Below are 23,328 nucleotides of genomic sequence, written 5' to 3'. Positions count from 1 at the left end.
GGACGCAAATAAAAATGTGGGCCACGGAACTGAAACGCTTTTATTAAATATCTAGCTAGGTATTAAGTATATCTATCTTACAGATTTGCGTTATTAACATTTTACCGAAATAAATACAAATAACGTATCATTATTATTTTTATATCACACGTGACACAAACAATCAAAAGGATAACGCAAAGTGGGGAGGAAATACTTGGAAACGTAATCACGAGTATCGGCCGGCCCGCCGATCGTCAGTCTTTCGGAGCGTCGGGACGCGCGCCCTAACCGTCGCGGCCCTTTTTCTTGACGGGCCGCTTCTGCGGCAAAGGCCGCTCCAACTCGTACAGGTGCTCCCTGTTGCGCATGTCCGACGCGTAAGACTAGAAAAACCGACGCTAACGAAACGTTTGCCGTTAAAGAAGGGTCGTCATTTTGGCGTGCAAAAACAAACAACAATCCTACCAAAAACAACGACACCGAGACGCACTCACCAGTTTGGTCGCGATCCGTTTCGGGATGCTCTCGTCTAACGCGTACACGTTATTCCGGTGCAGCTCGAGCCGGCTCAGGTCCTCGAACGACACCTGGAAACGGGAATCTACTTATGCCATTTAATTTTTTTAACGTAATAATTAAACCTACGTCCAAGTTTGGACTATAGACTATGCATGGATTACAAATAGAGTAATTCCTTCGATAAAAACTACTTACTGGATAGGATATGGTTTGTATAACACATGCTAAAAATTCGTTTCGTATGCTAAAAGTAAATGAAAATTACAAGAATGCAAATATTATAAGCTAATTAATGAAGCCATAAAAAAGCGGATGGTATTTTTGCAAGGGATAATTATTTTCAATTAATATTTTATCGACATTCAAAATGATAAAAATAATAATAAAACAAAAAAGTGAAATAAATACTTTAAAACCCTTTACACTTCAGGAAAGAATAAATTCACATTAAAATTAAAAAATAATATAAAGTTAAACGGAGATTTTAAAAGCATCGAAGTGAGATGCGAATATTTTGCTGTATTGCCAAACGTCTCCTTGGTTCCAATAATATAAGGCTCCTCCTACTGTAGGCAGTTCCGTTTTAGTGAGGGATTAGTTTTTAGTATAACTTCATTCTTACGAAAGGTACAGATTTCTTTCGCACGCGTTGATTTACAGAATATGTTTAATAAAATCATTGCTGCCCACCCGACACGAAAAATAAAAACGAAATTATAAAAATAAAACCAAAACAAAAAAATACATATTTTGCAAAAGGTTAACATAATCTACCATTTTTAGCTGCGCAAAATATGAATCTTCCAAATAATTTGCATGACCGTGTGTGTCCTTGTAAATAGTGCTAGTGACCCCAAAGAAAAAAATCATCGCATCATCAACATTTGATTGTTCCCTGTCCACTTTTTATGCGATTAGGAAACGTGGCATTCAGAAAAATTTAAGCTCTCCTAGCGTTATGTGTGAGGCAACCATCTTAACTTTACCAAATTTTATGAACAGGAATATTAAGATCCTGAACAGCTATATTTATTTGTTCCCCATCATGGTTCGGTTTCTTAAAATAGCAGCCCATACGTTGACCTTTTCCAGATACTAATAGCCAAGGGCCACTACGATGTGGGTCGGACGGTAATAATCTATATAAAATATTTGAAATGCGTCTCCATAAGCATGTCTTTCATTTTCTTAGTACTAATTATCATTGCTATTGATGTACCGTCACCAAGTTAGTTTTATTATTATTATTTATAATTTATTTATTTTTATTTATTTTATTTTATTTATTTTTATTTTACCACATCTGGGATGTGGTAAAATAAAAATGATTATTTAAATGGTTATTTCCTAAGCGGGCGATGGAAATGAAACTTTAAAAAGAGCGGAGGTAAATTTTTTTAAAGATGTCAAGTAATACAAAATGCAATTGTTAAAATTAAATTGTTATAAGAGATGGGAATCATATTACGACACTTTCTTTCTAATCAGCTATACCCAAACACATTTAACGAGATTTGCCGATATCTTGAGAAAATATTGCCGTTAAAAAGCAACATCTAAACCGAAACCTGTCAAATTAATTATCTTAATATTCTGGTATACCATTCTACTATCCCTTACCTAAGTAGCGACCTATAATTTAATGTAATAATTTTTTCCTGCAACGTAGAATACCCGAGCTGTCCATTTTAGGTTCTGATTGATTACGATGCCCCAATATTTGACTCGATACCTAACACGTCTCGTTCGACGCACGACCGACCAACCCTCTCACCGTATACAGAAAATCCTCCGTCTGACCCATACACTCCGCGTCGTATGTCTGTCCGTCGCTCCACCGGATGCGCACCTTGCGCCCCGTGGTCACCTTCTCGCGCGGGTCCCAACCCACCAGGTGATCCAGGCTGATGTCCTTCGAGAAGCTACGGTCCGCGTAAAAGTACACGGCGTACTTGTAGTTCTCCTTGACGCGGCTAACCGTCGCCTGGTAGTAGCGGCCGTTGCGGTGCCGCGCCCACACCACGTCGCCCGTCGCGATCGGCACCCGGGGCCCTTTGGACGTGCGCCCCCCGCCGTTCTTGTCGCTTTTGCGTTTCCGGCTCCGAGCCCAAGGCAACGACGCCACGTCGGCCAGGGTGCCGCCCGCTCGGAGACGCTCGCGCGTATCTTTGCTGAAGCGCTGCATCACGTCGTCCATTTCCACTCTATGACGAAGTCGGGAAAACGTTGACGCCGCTTTTTTTTTTTTTCAAATTTGGTGTTTGGTCATAGTGGAATATTTACGCGCCCGCAGCGTTGCCGATCGTACTCGAAACAGATGACAACGTTATAAATTCAATTAGAACGCCATTGACGCGTTTCCGGTTATGGCTATCGCGTTACCTTACTTCGAAAAATATAACTTTACTTTTTTTTTTGTAGAAAAACACCGCTTTATCAACGCTTAGTGTCATTTTTTGTAAGTGAATTAAGTATTTGAAAATTTTACAGTCACTGAAGTTTTACGGAAAGTCATACAGGATAGTTCAAAAATTTACATCTCTAAATAAAATCGTCAAGGTAAATTGTTTTTTGACATTAACAAAGTTCAATAATTCATAATAATAAGAAATAAGAATATTAATAATCTCGTACCCATCGAAAACCGTTCTCACACTTGAGTGAATAGATATTATTCATCATTCATTTTAAATTATTTATCCAGGTAGGTTCCCTCATTTTCTATATTTTATTTATTTATATTATTTTAAGACGCGGGTTTTTCAAACGAGACACAATCTTTATTTACTTGAATGTAAGAAATGGGTATTGGGAGTTTAATGGACTGCGCACCGGTATTGTCAATTATGTAGGTTTTTTAGAAATGTAAATTTTTGCGATACCCTGTATGTAGGGTGGCGTATTTATTTTACTAACAAACCCCGCAAAAAAAAAATTGAAATAGCTAGCTTACTTACACGCAAAAAAGTTATAATAAAATGGTGTTTGTCTCCAAATGGGAGAGAGATAGAAATAGAAAATCTACATGTGTGTGAACTTTTTCGGGTCGAGTTGGCAACGCTGCAAATTTTTTAAAAAAGGAATCTATTTAATTCTCCGGCACTCCTAAACAGGACACTCGACGTGAATCACCCCTTCTTAATAATAATAATACTAAAAAGAGGTCTCTCACCTGAGCTCGATCGGCGTCAGTTTTGCCCTCTTACGTTCCAAACGGGCGCTCAGAGGGACGTTCGAGTCGGCGGGAAAGGTCCGGGAGGTCTTGGACGCCGCCACCCTGTCGCGGTACAACTTGAGCAGATCCTTGATGATCCGCAGATTGCGGCCGTCCCTCTTCGGCTCATCCATTTTGCCGCCCTTCTGTTTCGTCTTCTTGAACAGGGAAAGCATCCTGGAGCCGATGTTGCCGCGGCGCGCGGTCCGCGGGGACTTGGACCGCGACTTGGCGAAGAAATTGGACGTCGCGCCGGATTGCAGTTCGCGCATTTTTGCCTTCTGGAAGCGGTGAAAATCGTCGGCAAGGATGCCGCCGCGGTTCGTCATCGGGTGCACTTTGTTCGCGCCCATTTTGAGTGTCCGCATCCGATTCGGTTTCGTCGGTCGCGTCGCGGCGACCGCCGGAGGCGGCGCTTCTTCCTTCTCGTCTTCTGACGTCGTCGACGAGCAGCACGAGCATGTGGACCCCGCCGAATTGTAACGGTCATCGACATCGCTAACGCTCAAACCGGCAAGATTGGCGCCCGGATCCGGTCCGGCGACTTCTACCACCACTTTGGGTCCCGGCGTCTCTTCCTTTGCGGGACGCGCACAATACAGTTCTTCGGCCGCATCCTGCACGGCGACGAGCAAGCTGTCGGTCCACTCGTCCGTATCGATTTGCTCCGCGCACTCCACCACCTCTTCTTGCAGCACTTCCACGGCCGTTTTGTCTTCGACGACGAGTGTCGGCATATCCTCCAGCCCCTCGATGACCACCTCAGACTGCACGTCTTCCAGCAGCGCCCTGGTCAGCTCGACGTCCTCGCCTTCGTCGGTGTCCAGGCCGTGCGGCGGACGCTTGACGGCCGGATCGTCGTCGTCGGTCAATCGTATTGGCCGACTCGTCATCGGAAAGAAGCGGTCCGCGTGGTCGTAGACCGTTTCCGGACACGCGTTCACCCTGTAGTAGTCGGTGCCGCCCCATATGTTGTTCGGTTTGCGGGCGGTGGGGCAGGGGTTCAACGTCACCCCCGGCGGCAGCACGTACTGCTGCACCGGATTGACGCTGTAGAAACTCGTCCGCTGCGGATTAACCAGGAGGAGGTTTGGCGCGGACGCCACCCGCTGTACCACCGGTGACTCCGTCACCTGGAGCGACAGTTTCGTCGGGATTTCCTCCGGCGCCGAATACAAAGTGACGGTGTTCTCCGCGGGATAGGCGACGGTTATTTGTTTCTGCTGCTGCTGCTGCTGCCTAGGCGGGTTCCTTTCGACTTGATCGTAGAGAACGGTTTGGAACGGCTGCGGTTGCGGCTGGTACCTTTCAGTTAGAATTAAAAATGTCACTGTACCGACGATACAATTTTATTTTATTTAAATAATACTCTTAAAGGCCTGAGAATAAGTCATATTAAAAACCAATTGAATCTTTTTTTTATGGACATAAATAGTATACACAAATAAAAGTGTCATATATTAATTATTTTTTATTTAATATACAATTATTGCCCTAACATTTCATCCAGCCTTTATTTTTTATAACTTTTATTAGTCTTTTAGACAAGCTATCCACTAATTCCCATGTTGATCACAGTCGTTGTTTGATTTCATTAACATTATTTATTTTTGGTTTTTTCTGATCGTATAATTTCCTCGTTAATATCCCCCAGACGTTCTCTATAGGATTTAGGTCTGGACTAACTACTGGACATTCTAATAACTGGATACCAAAGGAAAATATGTTTTCGTCTTCGGTCAAAGTAATGAATGGTAAAAGATAATCATGTAACATTGATTGTGACAACTAACAGCGGTCATATGCCCATTGATAAATGCCAATCTTTTTATTTTAAATAAAAAGAATATGTTTTTGTTTAGTTTTCCAAATAGAGACAAATATAAATCACCATTTAAATAAAAACGCACCTTTTTCGTTTGAAATAAGAAAATTCATATATATGCATTATAATCAATTTAATTATTGAATCAAGCATTCTTAAAAACTCAAATGTACCGGATTTAAAAAAAATGCACTCAAAGTCTATTTTTCAAATATCAAATTATTATTATTATTATTAACATTATTATAATTATTAAGGTGTTTATTCATCATAAACTACAAACGAAAAAAAAAGAAACAATGGAAAACAATTGCATTAAATGGTGAAAATGTGAAACCCAGCTCAAATCGACGTTTTTAAGCTTAACCTAACCGAAACAAAAATAATATATACAAAACCGTATCGATAATACTAAAGAAAAACAACGTTGTTATATAATTACGGAATGTTACTCTCTGGCAACAACTGATTCTTGAGTCTCTTTTTAAAACTTTTGATCGAACATTTAAGTGAGCCAGCTTTACGACAACACAAAAATAAATAAATAAATAAATAAACAAGCAATAAAAGGTGGCACCGAGGGAATGAACTGTCCTCTTCCAATCGAAGGTTTCAATGCCAAAGGTTGATCTCTGCTCCCCTGTCTATCTCTTATTTTTCTGTCAGCGGTCGATGGTCCACCCTCCTCTCCCGCCCCTACAACTCGCTGCTTTAAGGTATCTATTCCAGATTTTTCCTCAAACACTCTAAAGTCGTCGTGTACATCATCTTCAAACTAATCTTCCTTCGAATACTTTGTAATTGTAGAAGGGGATGGACTTGCATTACAGAAAAGAGATCGTTTGTTAACAATTACTTATGCCAGAATTTTTCAATTTGTCGCCATTTTAAAGTACATATTGTTACTTAGTTGACTTTGGTCTACATTTCCCATGTTTCTTTTCACTAATTGTAAAGAAATCATCCAGATCACCAATTTTCATGCTAACTCCCAGCCTATTATTGAAAACGTCTAGCAAAACTTCTTTTAGCGATACACTTTCTCTTCCTCAGAAAGTCCAAACACAAGAATATTTTTTTTCTTTAATATTTCATCTTGAAATGATTTTTTTTTGTTTAAGCTTAATATTTTCCGTCCCAAGGGCGTCCACTTTATTTTTCAATTCAGAAAAATCTAGTTTGAAACATGCTACGCTCTGGCTGGTTTATTGAAGCAACTCAAAAATGTTTTCCATTCGTCCATTTAATGATACTCCGGTCGCAGCACAGTCTAATATGTAACCTTAACAGCTGTCACTATTTGTTTTGCAACCAATCGGGGCCAGCACACTTTTTCAACTCCCATTTCCGTGTTACCGAATATATTATCCTTTTTAAAAGATAATATAGTTAAAAAACCATTACGATCAGAATATCAAATAACCCACTACTGTGCGCCGCATCCTTACCGAACTACGTTACGTTCTGAAGGAGTCGGGGGCGGCGGCGGCACCGGGGCCACGACGGTTGAAGGGGCGGCCGGCTTCTCCGGCGGGGCTTCGGTCGCTTTGACGACACCGTTGACGACAACGCGCCCGTTAGGTGGAGTGACCACGCCCACTTTCTGCATCTTGACGGTGCCGTCGACTCGCGCGATCCTCAGGTGTTTCAGGCTCTTCTTCTTGACGCTCGAATCGGGCGTCGACCGCTTGGTCTGCAAAAAGTCGAGGAACGCGTTGGCGAAGCCCATGCCATTCAGTTTGCGATGGGTGCCGGTCATGACGGATTTCTTGACCTCGGGCGTCGCGCGGTGCTCCACGCTGTGGACAATATTAAAAACATAATAAGTTTTTGCCAACCCCTTTCAGAAGAAGCGTTGCACAGGTCAAAAATATTTTTCTTTTCAATACCGTCATCTATAGGTATTATAAAAATGTTATGTAGAAATGGATTTACTACGTCGCGGGTGGGGCCAATTAAGAGAGCGGCGATTGCGCCCCCTGGTGACCATTTCAGTTTTTTCAGTACTGTTTTTTGAGAAATAATCTTATATTACAAGTGGCTAAAATGTTTTTAAGGTCGAATAAATTCGATTCTCTTCTTTAAATAATTTTTGCCCTATCGCTAAAAGGGAAAGCGGTGGAGGGTGTCCCAATATTTTCCGAAATAAATATCAATAACTTCAAAATGACTAAAGGATTTTGTCAAAATTGTGGTCGCTGAAAACGGCTCTTCGATGCTGTCTTGAGCGGATTGATTGAGAATGCTTGAATCTCCGCTAGCAAGCGTTTTGCGGCATCAATACAAACATAATTTATTTTCAAACAAAAAAAAATTAAATGCGTCATCACTTTTACTGCAACAAAAGATAACCAAATAAGAAACTAAAACTCGAAATAAGAAAACCATATTGCCATGGGCCTAATATGGTTTACACCATATCCCAGCCAGATCCATGTTCATTTTCAAGCGTGTCCTTTAATCCGGAACTAGTGAACATACCTAAGCTTACTATCCAGGATGTCTTGTCAGCAAGCAAAGCGCTCAAGAACAAAATTACCGCTGGTCCTGATGGCATACTCAGTTTTATCGTGGGAGACTGTTCCCACGCACTGTGTTCTCCTTTATGTCATGTTTTTAAAATAAATAACAACTAAAAGTTCAGATTTTCACGAAATTATATATTATGACATGACAATTGTTTCGACAACACCGTGTCTTTATTAAATTTAATATTTACAAACTACCTGCTACTATATATACCGAAAAATGACCATAAAACCTTAATTAATGTTGTTGCGAGAATTTAAGTTTAGTAAAGGAGAGGTATTTAAATCTAATTGATCGTTAAGCAACACATCTGAATGTCTCATTTTGTTGATCTCCATGGCTTCCAATAAATTAAATTTTCAACTTTTTGTGGCTGTGTGTAATATATCAAAATTGTCGTCAAAAATGTGTTTTTCTGTGTTTAACTGTGTAGCATAATTAGAATTTAGACTATTACTTTTAAACGCTCTTATATGTTCGTTAATGCATTGCTTGAAGGATCTACCTGTTTGTCCAATATAAATTTTAGGACAAGATCCACATTTTAACCTGTAGACACCTGATTTTTGGGATTTTGGACATTTCGATTTATTGTTTTTTAAATATTTTCCTATTGAGTTGTTAGTTTTGGTTAGTTTTTAAACCACATTTTGACAAATGTTTTGAAGCTTTTTCGCTAGGGTCTCCTAAGTATGTAATTGTTTTAAATTGTTCGTGTTCTATATTTGGTTTCGGATAAATAGAGTTTAATGTTGTCTGTATTTGTTTTTTATTTATAATTTTATCTATAAGTTCTTTGTTGTAATTTTCTATTGAGAGTGGCGTATTAAGAAGTCTGTGTATAAAAGAGTTAAATGCAGCCATTTTGTGTGTATAACTGTATGTATGACTGGGTCCGTATGTGAAGGTTTATGATATATTGAAAAATCTAATCTGTTTTGCACTTTCGTAATAGTTAAGTCTAAAAAATTAATAGAGTAATCGTGTTCAATCTCGATAGTGAATTTCATACGATTATGTATTGAGTTAATGTAATTTAAAAAAGAATTCAATTGTCTGTCCGTTCCAACAAAGCAAGCAAAGATATCGTCCACATATATATACCACCATAAAAAACTTTTACTTAAAGGAGAACCTAGCGAAAAAGTTTCAAAACATTTGTCAAAATGTGGTTTAAAAATAGCTTTCAGAACTAACAACACAATAGGAAAATATTTAAAAAACAATAAATCGAAATGTCCAAAATCCCAAAAATCAGGTGTCTACAGGTTGAATAGTGCATCTTGTCCTAAAAATTATAGTGGACAAACAAGTAGATCCTTCAAGAAACGCATTAACGAACATATAAGAGCGTTTAAAAACAATAGTCTAGATTCTAATTATGCTACACACTTAAACACAGAAAAACACATTTTTGACGACAATTTTGATATATTACACACAGCCACAAAAAGTAGAAAATTTAATTTCTTGGAAGCCATGGAGGTTAACAAAATGAGACATTCAAATGTATTGCTTAACGATCAATTAGGTTTAAATGCCTCTCCTTTATTGAACTTAAATTTTCGCTACAACATTAATTAAGGTTTTAAGGTCATTTTTCGATATATATAGTAGCAGGTAGTTTGTAGATATTACATTTGATAAAGACACGGTGTTGTCGGAACAATTGTCATGTGATAATATATAATTTCGTGAAAATCTGAACTTTTAGTTCTTATTTATTTTGATAAATGGATTTTCATCAAGTAAAAGCCACCTCAGTTCAATTCACGTTTTTAAAGTGATACTTGAAACGGGTGTTTATCCGAAGCCTTGGAAATATGTCAACATTTATCCTATTCTCAAAAATGGTTATCCCTCTGTAGTTGAAAATTACCGACCTATTTCGATCTTGTGCAATTTTTCTAAAATATCCGAGATTATATTAAATAAATTTATTTAAGATCATGTATCACCAACTTATGCTCCGTCTTCGTACGTCCGTGACCCTCCGAACAAGCAAGGTCAAGTTGACGTTATATACACTGACTTTCACAAAGCGTTTGACCAGATAGATCATCACTTATTGATTGAAAAAGCATCTCATAAATTTGGTTTCTCTATTTGGTGAATCGTCGACAGTTTGTTGAGAATGAGGGGTTTAGATCGGTTCCTTTTGTTCCAACTTCTGGCGTGCCTCAAGGTTCTAACCTTGGACCTCTTCTTTTCAATATATTTATAGATGATCTCGTATCTTTGATCATCTGCAACAAGCTTGCCTATGCCTAAAGCTACACGAATGCATTGAAACAGGACAATATCAATATTATCAGTCAGTGGTGAACTAAAAATAAATTGCATCTTAACATCAGCAAGTGTAATGTGGTTTCTTACCACCGCACAAAAACTCCCATAGTCTTTAATTACAATATGGATGGTACTGTCCTGACTAGACTTGCCACTGTGAAGGATCTGGGGATTTTTTTTTTTGTACCTCATATTACTAAAATGGTTTCCAGTGCAATGCAAATTTTAGGATTCGTAATAAGAAATCGGAGGCATTTTTGTAGCTCAGCTACTGTTAAATTATTATTTAACTGTTACGTTAGGTCCAAGCTTGACTATGGCTCGCTGATATCGTCACCAATTTATAACTGCCACACTCAGTCTATTGAGAGTGCGTAGAGAAGGTTACTAAAGTATCTAACGTTCAGGGAGGACGGTTCCTATCCTGAGAGGGGAGTTGACCACGATCTTCTACTAAGAACGTTCGCTATACTTGCAATCTGTTTCATTTCTCTATAACTTAGTTCATTACGGAGTCGATTGTCCGTGCCGCGGCTGGAAGGGAGACATCAATCGACTTTCTTACCGCAGTTACCCAGGTCCAATATCCATTTTCAAAACCCTATTTACAATATGTGTGCTACCTTCAACAAAATATCATCGTACTGCGACTTATATTATGATGGTCTCCGGGCCATACTTCGGCAACTTCGATTGGCTTCGGGTTATCCGTACCGATAAGTCTTATCATTTTCTTTCTCTTTCTCATTCTATCCTTCTTCATTTTTTTTTAGTTATAAGGTTAGTATATATATATATATATATATATATATATATATATATATATATATATATATATATATATATATATATATATATACACAGGGTTTTTCACTTAAAACTCCGCACGCCAATAAGTCCAAAACGAAAAGAAATATTTAATTTATGTAAAAAGTAGTCAAAGTGTGGGGTCAAGTAGATATTTCCTAAAGTTTAAAAAATTCGACGCCTGCAAAGAGCTGGGCGTCGCGACGCGTCGAACAATTATTCGATTGCAGAGACTTTGGAAATACGCGCATACAAAAGTACATATTATTTAAAAACTTTTTTGTTATTTACTCAAACTTATTTACTTTACCCGTTTCTAAGTTATACCGATTTAAAGTAAACATTTTTACAAGTATGCCATGAATGTTAGTTACTATGGCAACCATTGTTATCGCAGTTGTTTTAAGTGCAATTACAAACAATAGATTTCAACTATTTTAGTATGATTTTATTTATTTTTTATCGATTTAGTTCTGATAACATGATAAATAAATGAAAAAACAGTAAAATACCTACAAGTTAATAACCAAAATTATTATTGCAATTAACTACATAATAAGACATTTCGAAAATTTTGTTCAAAATTATGTCCATCTGCTCGAACACAACTATCAAAAACTTTTAACAGATGAGCTTGGGTCACTTGCAGGAGAGTCCTTCTTGTGATAGCGGCACACGCTGCACTAATTTTGTTAATGAGATCCGCCATATCTTCGATAGGTTCTTCATAGATAACGTTTTTTAGGTAGCCCCAAAGAAAATAATCTGGTGGTGTAATGTCCGGGGACCTCGCCGGCCACTTTACCGGTCCATTAGTACCAAACCATCTATTGGGATATTCTCGGTTCAAATATATGTGCAGGCGCTCCATCCTGCTGTAGCCACATATTCATTCTAGTGTCAAGAGGCACTTCTTCTAATAGTTCCGGAAGTGTAGTTTGAAGAAATCTTAAATAGCGATCTGCATTTAAAGTTCCTTCGTAAAAGTAAGGTCCAATAAGGAATCCATTTAATATGCCGCACCAAACATTGATACTAAAAATTCGTTGGTTACTTCTTTCTGTAATCCAACGAGGATGGTTTTCGGACCAAAAACGACAGTTGTGTCTATTAACGATTCCATTATTTTGAAATCGACTTTCGTCGCTTTCTTTTTGTTTACTTTTGTACGGGTGAAAAGAGTTTCTATGTAGAATTCTCCACGAAGAACTTATGGTAACACCGGTATTTTCTTTTATCTCTGATAGGGATATCTTGGGGTTATTATCAACCTGCTGAATTACAGCAGCAGTATTTTCATCATTTGTAGCCGTCCTGTTCCTATTTTTTTTAGGTTTTATGAAGCTGCCATATTCTCTTAAGTTTTTACATAAACTTGAAAAGGTTTTTGCATCGGGGACTCTTCTATGCGGATAACGCCGTGCGTAAACTCTTTTTGCTTCTCTACAATTGCATCTGCATTCTCCAAACACCAGTAACATGTCTACTTTTTCCTCATTGCTAAATTGCACCATTTTCACATAATAATTCTTAGTTTTTTTTAAACCGAACAAATTTGGATATTTCTTGTGACAAAATGTGACAATTTTTTGGTACAGCAATAACAACTTACGTTTGTAATTGCACTTAAAACAACTGCGATAACAATGGTTGCCATAGTAACTAACATTCATGGCATACTTGTAAAAATAAGCGTTAATCACATTTTTTATTAATCAAGAAATGTTTACTTTAAATCGGTATAACTTAGAAACGGGTAAAGTAAATAAGTTTGAGTAAATAACAAAAAAGTTTTTAAATAATATGTACTCTTGTATGCGCGTATTTCCAAAGTCTCTGCAATCGAATAATTTTTCGACGCGTCGCGACGCCCAGCTCTTTGCAGGCGTCGAATTTTTTAAACTTTAGGAAATATCTACTTGACCCCACACTTTGACTACTTTTTACATAAATTAAATATTTCTTTTCGTTTTGGAGTTATTGGCGTGTGGAGTTTTAAGTGAAAAACCCTGTATATATATATATATATATAGAAGGACCAGGGGCCCCACTGCGTCATATATCCCCCCAGGAAAATTCATGATATTGATGATTTGATGAGTATTACGGGATGTGTATTGCCGAGTGATCCAACTAGCAATTGGCGCCACTCAGGGTCCGGGCCTAGTGGTGTGAAATGGGCGACTGGCCATGTGCGTGTAGGAAACCAGGCATCACATGGAAAACGGGCTACTGGAATGAACATATGGAAAAGTTTAAAGATAGCCACCTGGAACGTTCGCGGACTGCTAGAAGCCGGAAAGTTCGCCATAGTAGAGAAAGAAATAAGCAGTCATAGCATAGTGGGCTTAGCAGAAACGCATTGGAAGGGCTCAGGACACTTCATATCCAGAAACAATAACATCGTTTTTTATTCAGGCAACGAGGACACATCTAGAAACGGCGTGGCCATAGTAATAAACAGGACACTTGAAAACTCCATAACAGAATACAGAGCAATCAATGATAGAATCATCTTGATCAGATTTAACGCGCGTCCTGTGAAGCTGAATATTGTACAAGTGTATTTTCCAACCAGCGAAGCACCAGATGATGAGGTAGAAGAATGCTACGCCCAATTAGAACAGCTACTAGAGACTCTACCAAATCGAGAAATCACGATGCTAATAGGCGACTATAATGCCAAAGTTGGAAGAGAACCTGCAGATGAACATCTAAACAAAATTATCGGCAAATACGTTCTGGGAAAAAGAAATGTTAGAGGAGAAAGACTGCTGCAATTCTGCACTGAGAACAACTTTTTCATCACAAACACGGGGTACGAACATCATCCAAGACGACTATACACCTGGACCTCACCTGGAGGCCTACATAAAAACCAGATAGACTACATCTTAGTAAAATCCAGATGGAGGACTTCAGTAAGGAATACCAGGACTTACCCAGGAAAGGACTGTCACAGTGACCATCAGTTTCTCGCAGCAGAGCTCCGCATAAAATTAAGCAGATCGCAGCCTAATAAAACCTTTAGGAATTGGTCGGGCCTTAAACATAATGAAAATTTCAGATCAAAGGCTAAAGCAGAAATCTCCAAAATAAATTCACATACGCAATCAGACGATGACTCTAACTCATTGTGGAACAAAACAAAAACTGCACTGCTAAAAGTGGCATCACAAACTGAAGCTTCTGTGAAACAGAAGAGGAAAGCATGGATTGCAGAAGAAACCTGGAAGAAGATTGAATCGCTGAAACAACTCAAGGCCACGGGCTTACACAGACATGAAGATAGAGAACAATATAGCAGGCTCAACCAAGATATCAAACACCAGTGTAGAAAAGACAAAAACAAGTACCTAAACGATATATGCGCCGAAGCTGAGCAACATTCGCACAACAACGAATCAAAAGACCTGTTTAACAAAATCAAGCACATTACACGCACGTTCAACTCAAAATTCTGGGCGATAAGATCCGAAGCTGGTAAATTAATAACAGACAAAGCAGAGATAAAGGAAAGATGGAAGGACTACTGCGAAAAATTAATGGAAGACACTGGAAACTCAAACAATGACACAGAAAAAAGCACATACAATGGAAAAGAACCTCCCATACTGAAAGAAGAAGTAAGGACAGCAATTACCAAGCTGAAGTCCAACAAGTCGCCTGGAGAGGATGGCATTGTTGCTGAAATGCTAACTGCACTTGAGGAAACAGGAGTGGAATTGTTTCATAGGATCTGTCAAATGATATGGGACACCGGTATTTGGCCCGATGATTGGACGAAATCGGTCTATGTGCCAATACACAAGAAGGGACCGAAGGACATCTGCGATAATTATAGGACAATCTCACACGCTAGCAAGGTCATGTTACACATAATATCAGAACGTATAAAGCCTTTCCTACTTCCACAACTACCACCAGAGCAAGCCGGCTTTGTCCCGGGACGCGGAACTAGAGAGCAGATACTAAACCTAACAAATAATTGAAAAATCAAGAGAATTCAATGTGCCTACCTACTTATGCTTCATAGATTACTCTAAAGCTTTTGATTGTGTACGAAGGCAAAACTTATGGACGATTCTAAATGTAATGGGCACACCTGGCCATCTAATATCGTTAATTCAAAAGTTATACGACAACAATACAGCCTATGTCAGAGTAGATGGAGAACTAACCAACCCATTTAGAGTGGGTAAAGGGGTGAGACAGGGCTGCATACTAAGCCCACTACTCTTTAATATTTATGGCGAGTGGATTATGAGGAAGGCGCTCGATGAATGGCAGGGAGGAATCACCATTGATGGCATCAAAATCTGTAACCTACGCTACGCCGATGATACGACACTAATCGCTGCGTCAGAAGAAGAATTGATCAGTCTCATACGTAGAGTTGAAGCGACGAGCAACGAAGTGGGTCTACAAATAAATAAGAAGAAAACCAAAATAATGATAATTGATCGCCAAAATAACAACAGACCTGAAGTAAAACAGATAAATAACATCGAGACAGTTGATACCTTCATATATCTTGGCACCACAATATCGAACATGGGCGGATCTAGCGAAGAAATAAAAAGAAGAACTGCCATAGCGAAAGAATCCATGACCAAACTAACTATAGTGTGGAAAAGCCATCAAATATCCCTTAACACTAAAATAAGATTGGTCAAAAGTGTAGTGTTCTCAGTCTTTCTCTATGGATCAGAATGCTGGACGCTGAAAATGAATGATAAAAGGAAGATAGATGCATTTGAAATGTTTTGCTGGCGACGAATGCTAAGAGTGTCCTGGACCGAGAGAAGAACCAACCAATCCATCCTACAACAACTTGGATTTAGGAAGAGATTGAGTATCGTTGTCGCAGAGAAAATTGCAAAATTCTTCGGTCATGTGGTTAGAAGAAATGGCCTTGAAAGACTCACACTGGAAGGAACGGTACACGGCAAAAGATCAAGAGGAAGGTCGCCCACAAGATACACGGATCTTATAAAGAACCTTACCGGCAAAAACCTCTGCCAGTCATTCAGGATGGCAGAAAACAGACAGGAATGGAAGCTCACCACAGAAAGCAATCTATGAACTCACGATGCTCGAAACCGAGCAAACGACTAAGAAGAAGATATATATATATATATATATATATATATATATATATATATATATATATATATATATATATATATTGGATGATTTATATTTAATATTTTCTGTAATTGGGTCATGTTACCTGTTGGAAATAAAGCGCTATTATTATTATAACGATGTAAGCAAACCCCTTGTTGGTGCCCATAAAATGTTTTAACATTTTAGTCTTGTTTCGAATAAATGTTTTAACAGGCTTCTTATAGTAGGCACTAATCCCACACATAATGTTACATAAATAACTCAAGAAACTGCTTCGAGTTAGATTCCCGTGAGAGCTGTAATACAATGCGTTTCTCGCGTTTGCAAGAATTAAACCTCATCTAGAGGCACATGTATCTTGGCTCACTTAAAAACGAAATTTTCAATTTCGGAATCGACACTTTTCGAGAATCTTTTTACTGCTGGACCTGAAAACGGGTGCATCGGCTGCGTCGCAAATAGAGACCTTTACGCATCTTTAGTCATCCTTTTGCCATTAGACTTATTAATAATAATATTTTCGGATATTTTAGTATTAAAAATGTCTGAAGATTCATAAGGTAGTAAATTATTTCGAAATTATATCGTGTTCGGGCCATTTTTACCGTATAACTGGAGCACCGTGCGGCGGAGGCGGCGGAACCGCCACCGGCACGGGGGACGGCGGTTTTGGGGGGTTGAGGCCGCGCTCGAACTCCTCGTTGGCGGCCCGTATGATACTTTCGATTTGGTTCTTGATCGCCTCGTTCTCCGGATCGGGTTCGGCGGCCGGAGTCGCCTCCGTCTGGGCCGCGGGGGCGGCTTCGTCCCGCGGACGGTGCTTGTGGTGTTCTGGCGATGGGGAACGCATCATTATTGTAAAACGAGCAAAAAAAAAAAAAAAAACTCACTGTCGCGATGTCTGTGCTTCTCCTTATCTTTGCTCTTATGCTTCTTCTTCTTCGGCGACAGCAGCATGTCGGTCTCCTTGGCGAGCAACGACTGCACCAAGGCGGCGGTGTCGGGCGAGCGTCTGTCAGTTCCGACTTCCGACCGTCCCTCCATGGCTACGATCTTACCGCACTGCTTCTTGGCCGGCTTGTGCTTCGAATGATTATACTGCCCATGAAATGTGAAAATGAAACGCGCGACGCTGTAAAACGTCGAAAACTCACGTTGGGGTCCTTCAGCAGTTCCCGCCTCTTGTACTTGCGCTTGGCGTCCTCTTTGTCTTTGGAGCCACTCTTGCGCTTCTTCTGGAAATACTTCTTGTTCCGTTTGACGTTGTAGCCGGCGTCGCATATGGTCGCGTCCTCCGCCTCTGTAAACGCCGTTTCGCTCAGTACTTCAATAACCACGCACCACGATTTCATTCAAAATTGTACGTCAAAAGTTGTGACAGCTCTGAAGGGCATTAAGATATATACAAAACGGACAAAGGTTATGGTTATAAATCGTAATCAAAACCAACGCACGAACATAACTGCAGATGGAACATCGAGAGCAAGAGTCTCGAACTTCGGATATTTGGGCAGCACATATCGCAATGGTAAAAACAAATTTCCTAGATGCGAAAAGATGCAACTCACGATGAAAGGCAAGATCGAGGGAAAACGCGATTCCCGGCCGTCGACAATGCTATTGGCGGAAGAATATCCGAGACTTTTCTGGTTCGGTTAAGCACGCATTACTAAGAAAAGCGCAAAATAGAGAAGAATTTGCCATAATTGTTACCGATCTTCATTGAATGGATATGGCACTTTGAGAAGAGATAATTTTATTCAGATATAAAAGACAAACTAGGTGAATATCAAACCAGAACTGTCTATAAAAAGCTTGGGTGTAGATTGTAGTTTGCCAATTAGCAAAAGAAATCTCCATTGAACATTGAGACTCAACTCTCTGTAGTCTCTGCTTAATACTTGCAGACTGTAATTCATTTTCAAAAATTTACAAAATCATTTAGTGGCTAAAACTATTGCACACGGGCCAACCGCTCAATATAAAATAAGATTCACATAGTAAAAAACAAAATAAAATAAAATAAAACGGAATGAAATAGATAGATAAAGACCCAACCCTAGTATGAAAACACTGGTTTTCCAAGAACACAAGTAAGAACAGATAGAACAATTCTATTTAGAAGTGAGACAACGGAACAGTTTCACTGACAGTCTTTTAGTTGTCTCTTAAATATCTTTGCACTCCGGAAGCGGTGGGAAAGCAATTTGCTGGTGCGGCTGATCTAGTGAGAAAAGTTAGTCCCATAGTTAGTATGATGGAACTCCATTTGGAAGGAGTGCACTCTCTCTGTGGCCTGTATGTGGACCAGAGAGAATACTCTAGAAGTCCACTGTACAACGCTTAATAAAGCCCCAAAAACTGAAGTGATTGAGATAAAATTTAATATCGAGTAACACTCCGAGATCCCTTATTACGGAGGCCTGCAATAATGGTGACCCTTTTATGTTAAGCTCCCGTTGAAGTTCATCAGCTGGCACTTATTAATATTTAGTTCCATTCCATTAAAATCGTACCATAGCATTAGGCGATCTAAATCGGACTGGAATTTTATCCAGTCATCAGCATTTCGGACTCTTGTATAGAATTTTAGGTTGTCACCGAATAATACAAATAATAGAAAAAATGCGTGATGAATTCACATAGACATTGACAAGTAGGGATCCTTTCGGTGGAATGGAAGCGCTGGACGCCCACAATCTCTTTCAGTAAGGTGCAATGGTTACCATTCCAAAAGTTTTCCCTGCAATCCAATGTTTCCCATTTTTTTGATTAAGATTTGATGATTTACTCTATGAAATGTTTGCCTCAGTAAAGTGATGGGGGAGAAATCCAAATTGTTGTTCCATAAAGCAACCTTTCAGAAACTTTTGGAATACAGCTCAGGATACCGATGGGCCTGTAATTGTTGACTTGCGAGTTATCGCCGGATAGGGGTAATGAAGCTTGATTTCCAGTAATTTGGAAAAGATAATATAAAGTGCAATGCTTAATGATGATTGATGATTTACTCCTTTGAGAAGTCTGTGGAAATGGCATTAACATGAGACCCCTCTTCCAATGATTCTAACAGAAAATCTGTAGGTGGGTGAGATATTTAGTCAATTTATGTAGTAGAAATTTTACTCTTGCAGCTAGTTATTTATTGCATTTTCTATAGAAACATTCAAATAAGTAAATAAAATAAATAAATACCAATATATCAATAAAAAAGAACATAAAAAATAATGGTGGCAGCATTGGTAACAAAATTATGTAAAGGACATGCAGACATTAAATTTTTTCTTGTGTGCAGAAGGGATTCTTCCAAATCTCTATCACCTACCTCGGCCCCTGTAATGAGTTTAGTGAACTGGAATTGTTTTCTAATATAAGGGGTCGGTGTCACTGATAAATCAAATTATATAAAAATTATAACTTTGGTTTATCTGATTTCACATCATTTAACCTGTTTGGCGCTAATCTTAATTTTTCATGTAGTTAATAGTTTGGCATCGGTATATGGATAAATGGACAATGAATAAATAAACAAATAAATAAGAGAAACAGCTTACGCCAGCAGCTTACCGATTTCTCCCGCCTTGAGCCAGATGTCTTCGAGCACTTCAAGCTGCTGCTCGTCGGGCTGGATTTCGTCGCCAAAAGGCAGATTGTCCTCCTCCATAAGCTCGAGCTGCAGATCGGTCGGAAACTCGGACAAACTGCACGACATGAAAGAACCGAAACGTTTAGGGCCGATGCCCGGACACCGGAAAACCGAAAACACTCACTGCCCGTAGGTGGACGACATCATCCGACCGCCCCGCTTCTTCTTGAATGGAGCATCGAGAAAGCTCTGCGGCAGCGTCGTGTTGTTCTTGTTGCAGAGTATGTCTTGCGGAAGAGGCAGAGGCGCCGCGACTTTGCGGTCCGGTTCCTCGGGATGAGGCCCGATGTCCTCGCCTTTCAGCCACTTGTCGTACCGGTCCGGTTGGAACCTCTTAACAAACGTGTCCATAGAAATTTTGACCATGTCCTTGCTGCAGGTGCAGTGCGAGGCCCGTTTGCCATACTCGACCCAGCGTTCGCACGCGAAATTTGTCGACTCGGCGCAATTGAAGCCGTGGTTGAAGCCCGCGTGGTACCCGTACGGGAACGTGATCATTATTTCCCCTGCCTCTTGGGTAATCTATATATAAAAAAAAAAAGGAGTGCCTCAGCTTCGATGGGGCCAAAAACAATTCCACGTACCTTATTGTATGGAATGGAATATTGCTTTAGAATTTGAGGAGATATGAGGGTCATTTTGTGCCGCAGAAACGCCTGACACGTCTTGTAGGAGCCTGGGAAAAAGCCGTTGGCCAGCCGTTCCAATCTGCGGCCGTGTTCTGGCGGAATGGCGTACCTAAACGCGGAATTCCATTACGTTTTGTGTGCCGGGCGCCGACTCACCTTTAATTGTAGACTCACCAAGTTTTTGGGGCGCCAAAATGCAAGAAATTAATTGAATACAAGTCCATGTCCTCTGTATGCCAGGCAAACGTCGTTTTCCACATGCCGAAATACAAGTAAGCAGTATTTACGCCCTCGATGGATATCCCGTAGTCCTCGTTGACATAATCCAAAATCGTGCCCAACCTATTGATGTTCCACTCCTGAAACGCGACAACTTGAACGACCCGCGAATAAAAAATGCCCAATCTTACATCCACGTCGTCATCTGTCAAACTCCCAGACACGTCTGCTCCATAAATGGGGGCCACGTATGTTATATTTTTCCAATACTTGCGTTCCAAATCCTCATAATCGAAATGCTTGGGGGTGGCGTAACGCTCGCTATTCGCCAGTTCCCGGTACTGCTTTACCGTCATTGCCTTTTTTTGTATGTTAATTTGCTGGTACAAACCCTGTTTCCCAGTTACCACCTGGCAGATTGGCGCGGGTATTGTTACATTCAAATCATCAACATTGTAGCCAGATTTGCGAGGCACCCATTCTGGAGGCGGTATTACCTGAATTCGATTAGTATTGTTTAATAAAACACTGGTTGTATCAATTATGGGAAAAGATATTTTATCTGAAACCCTCTTCAAACTTACCTTGGCTAGGCCAGCTTTATGTGCACCTTTGGATTCCATGTGTTTCACGTACGAGGCAAAGTCTTTGAATTCCTCCCAAGTAGGCCGGAATACCATAATTCTGTAAATAGAAAATCAAGTTCAAGGATTTCCACCACCATTGCACAATAGCCTCTACCGGCGATACTTACTTGGGGCATCTCTGATTACTGTCGGCCATGGTTTAATTACGATTAAAAATTTTGCTTAAAAAATCGATTCCGCAATTGGAATCGACGCCCTTTACCGGAAAACTAACGACAAAAGCATATTGTCAAATTTCTCAGGCGGCCATTATTGACACACTAAAATTCACGTAGACAAAACAAACTGTTTGGTACCGGAATAAAAACAGGTTAACGCAAGCCTGGCCTAATTGAAGATAAACTCACTTAACCGCGCCGAGGATTATCACAATTTCAAATGGTAAACGGTTATTTAACATTATTTCTCCAGAAAAGTTATAAACAATCACTCACATAAACTTCTCGCACACAGTGCCATTTAACCGTCTACGCGTCTGCGCATGCCATTACAAATTACCACGGGGAAGATTTCATGAACGCATCTCTGGTTGCCTAGCCATTTGTACGTCATTTCTCCTTTTATACAAATATGAAAGAAATTGGGAAAAACCGATTTATAATTAAAAACCACTTAAATTAACAAGAGTTGTTCTAACAAGCAAAAGTACAATTATATTATGCAAAATCTAGGAATATTTAATTAAACTAAAAAGCCATCACAACTTTAACTACTAGATGTCGGCAGCTCCGTCAACGAAAATCCGCCAGTAATTTCGCCTCTCACCGCCAGGGTGTTGTGAAGATCTCTTTCATATACTTACAAAAAGTTGTTTTTTGTGTTACATGTCAGCGTTATAAAATAGAGGTTAAATACGTGGAGGTTTTGAACAACATTTTAACTTTAAAATGAAGGGAATTTTGTCAGTTGTATTTTTTTTTATCACCTTTGCTTTTAAAGGGAATCTGGCCTACATAATTACGGTTGACGCACACGCTGAAGAGTGTTTCTTTGAGAAGGTGGAAGATGGTACAAAATTGGGTAAATACTTGCGAAGTCGCATACCCCATTTGAGGGTTTAATCGTTGGGTAATTCTTTGAAGGTCTCAGTTTTCAAATAGCCGAGGGCGGGTTTCTGGATATCGATGTGAGAATTATAGGACCGGACCAAAAAGTGCTTTATGAAGAGGAGAGACAGACTTCTGGAAAATATACACTAGCAGCTCACGCACCCGGTACCTACACATATTGCTTTTCCAATAAAATGTCCACAATGACACCCAAAGTGGTGATGTTTGACATGGTTGTCGGTGAACCTGTGAAGGAGGAGCCAGATGCCCAAAACACCAACAAGCTTGAAGAAATGATTAAGGAATTGTCAGGTTGGCTCTGTAATTTAACAATCAGGACCAGTTTAAGTCCTGGTTAATGTTGTAGGATCTTTGACTTCTGTGAAGCAAGAACAGGAATATATGGCTGTCAGGGACAGAATTCACAGAAGTATCAATGAGAGTACCAATTCAAGAGTGGTTATGTGGTCATTTTTTGAAGCTTTTATTCTTTCTGCGATGACTGTGGGTCAGGTGTATTACTTAAAGAGATTCTTTGAAGTTAGGAGAGTGGTCTAGCTGTTTGAGTGTCTGTGATTGCTGATGACTAAAACCTTATTTCTAAATGAGAATATTTTGTAATTTGAAATATAAAAAAAAATGCAGAAATCTGTAATGAATCAGAATATTGAATTGTTAGGTCAGCATTTTTTCCCTGCATAATTTATTTTTCCACCTAATTGCGTTGCTCTGGTGATTGTTTAAGTTGTTTGTCTATTTCGGTAATATAGAGACATTAATTTCGTTGATTGCGAATTTATTGCATGGTCGAAAGTATAACAGGCTTTTATTAAATATTTGTGT

The 23,328-nt window shown here is 39.5% G+C and overlaps 2 protein-coding genes across 2 annotated transcripts; one reads left to right on the top strand and one right to left on the bottom strand.

The window, feature by feature from the left end:
* Positions 1-21,899, bottom strand: LOC132705908 (uncharacterized). Its single transcript, XM_060676869.1, has 15 exons — positions 21,544-21,899; positions 21,374-21,473; positions 20,981-21,286; positions 20,745-20,929; positions 20,526-20,679; positions 20,066-20,463; positions 19,863-19,996; positions 17,450-17,595; positions 17,186-17,393; positions 16,901-17,126; positions 6,989-7,339; positions 3,674-5,020; positions 2,276-2,705; positions 477-569; positions 1-365 (listed from the first exon to the last, which is right to left on the bottom strand). The coding sequence occupies exons 1-15, from the start codon at positions 21,570-21,572 to the stop codon at positions 267-269; spliced, it is 4,206 nt and encodes a 1,401-aa protein (XP_060532852.1). The 5' UTR covers positions 21,573-21,899; the 3' UTR covers positions 1-266.
* Positions 21,900-22,227: 328 nt separating this feature from the next.
* On the top strand, positions 22,228-23,271 carry LOC132705996 (transmembrane emp24 domain-containing protein-like). The gene is made up of 3 exons (XM_060677025.1): positions 22,228-22,456; positions 22,519-22,797; positions 22,853-23,271. Exons 1-3 carry the CDS (start codon positions 22,324-22,326, stop codon positions 23,041-23,043), a joined length of 603 nt encoding a protein of 200 aa, XP_060533008.1. The 5' UTR covers positions 22,228-22,323; the 3' UTR covers positions 23,044-23,271.
* Positions 23,272-23,328: the final 57 nt, after the last annotated feature.

This window comes from Cylas formicarius, unplaced genomic scaffold (genome assembly GCF_029955315.1).
Source record: "Cylas formicarius isolate icCylForm1 unplaced genomic scaffold, icCylForm1.1 PGA_scaffold_8__14_contigs__length_24414737, whole genome shotgun sequence".
NCBI lineage: Eukaryota > Metazoa > Arthropoda > Insecta > Coleoptera > Brentidae > Cylas > Cylas formicarius.
Note: the sequence above shows the minus strand (reverse complement) of the source record. Positions and strands in the feature narration are given on the sequence as shown.

Bases quoted from the DNA above. Each gene is read 5' to 3' on its own strand.
- LOC132705908 (XM_060676869.1), bottom strand. From the start codon at position 21,572: ATGGCCGACAGTAATCAGAGATGCCCCAA. The intron at 19,997-20,065 runs GTGAGTGTTTTC...CATGTCGTGCAG, and splicing joins ATGTCGTCCACCTACGGGCA to TTTGTCCGAGTTTCCGACCG. The intron at 570-2,275 runs GTGAGAGGGTTG...TCCCGTTTCCAG, and splicing joins CGGAGGATTTTCTGTATACG to GTGTCGTTCGAGGACCTGAG.
- LOC132705996 (XM_060677025.1), top strand. From the start codon at position 22,324: ATGAAGGGAATTTTGTCAGTTGTATTTTTTTTTATCACCTTTGCTTTT. The intron at 22,457-22,518 runs GTAAATACTTGC...AATTCTTTGAAG, and splicing joins GGAAGATGGTACAAAATTGG to GTCTCAGTTTTCAAATAGCC. The intron at 22,798-22,852 runs GTTGGCTCTGTA...TTAATGTTGTAG, and splicing joins AATGATTAAGGAATTGTCAG to GATCTTTGACTTCTGTGAAG.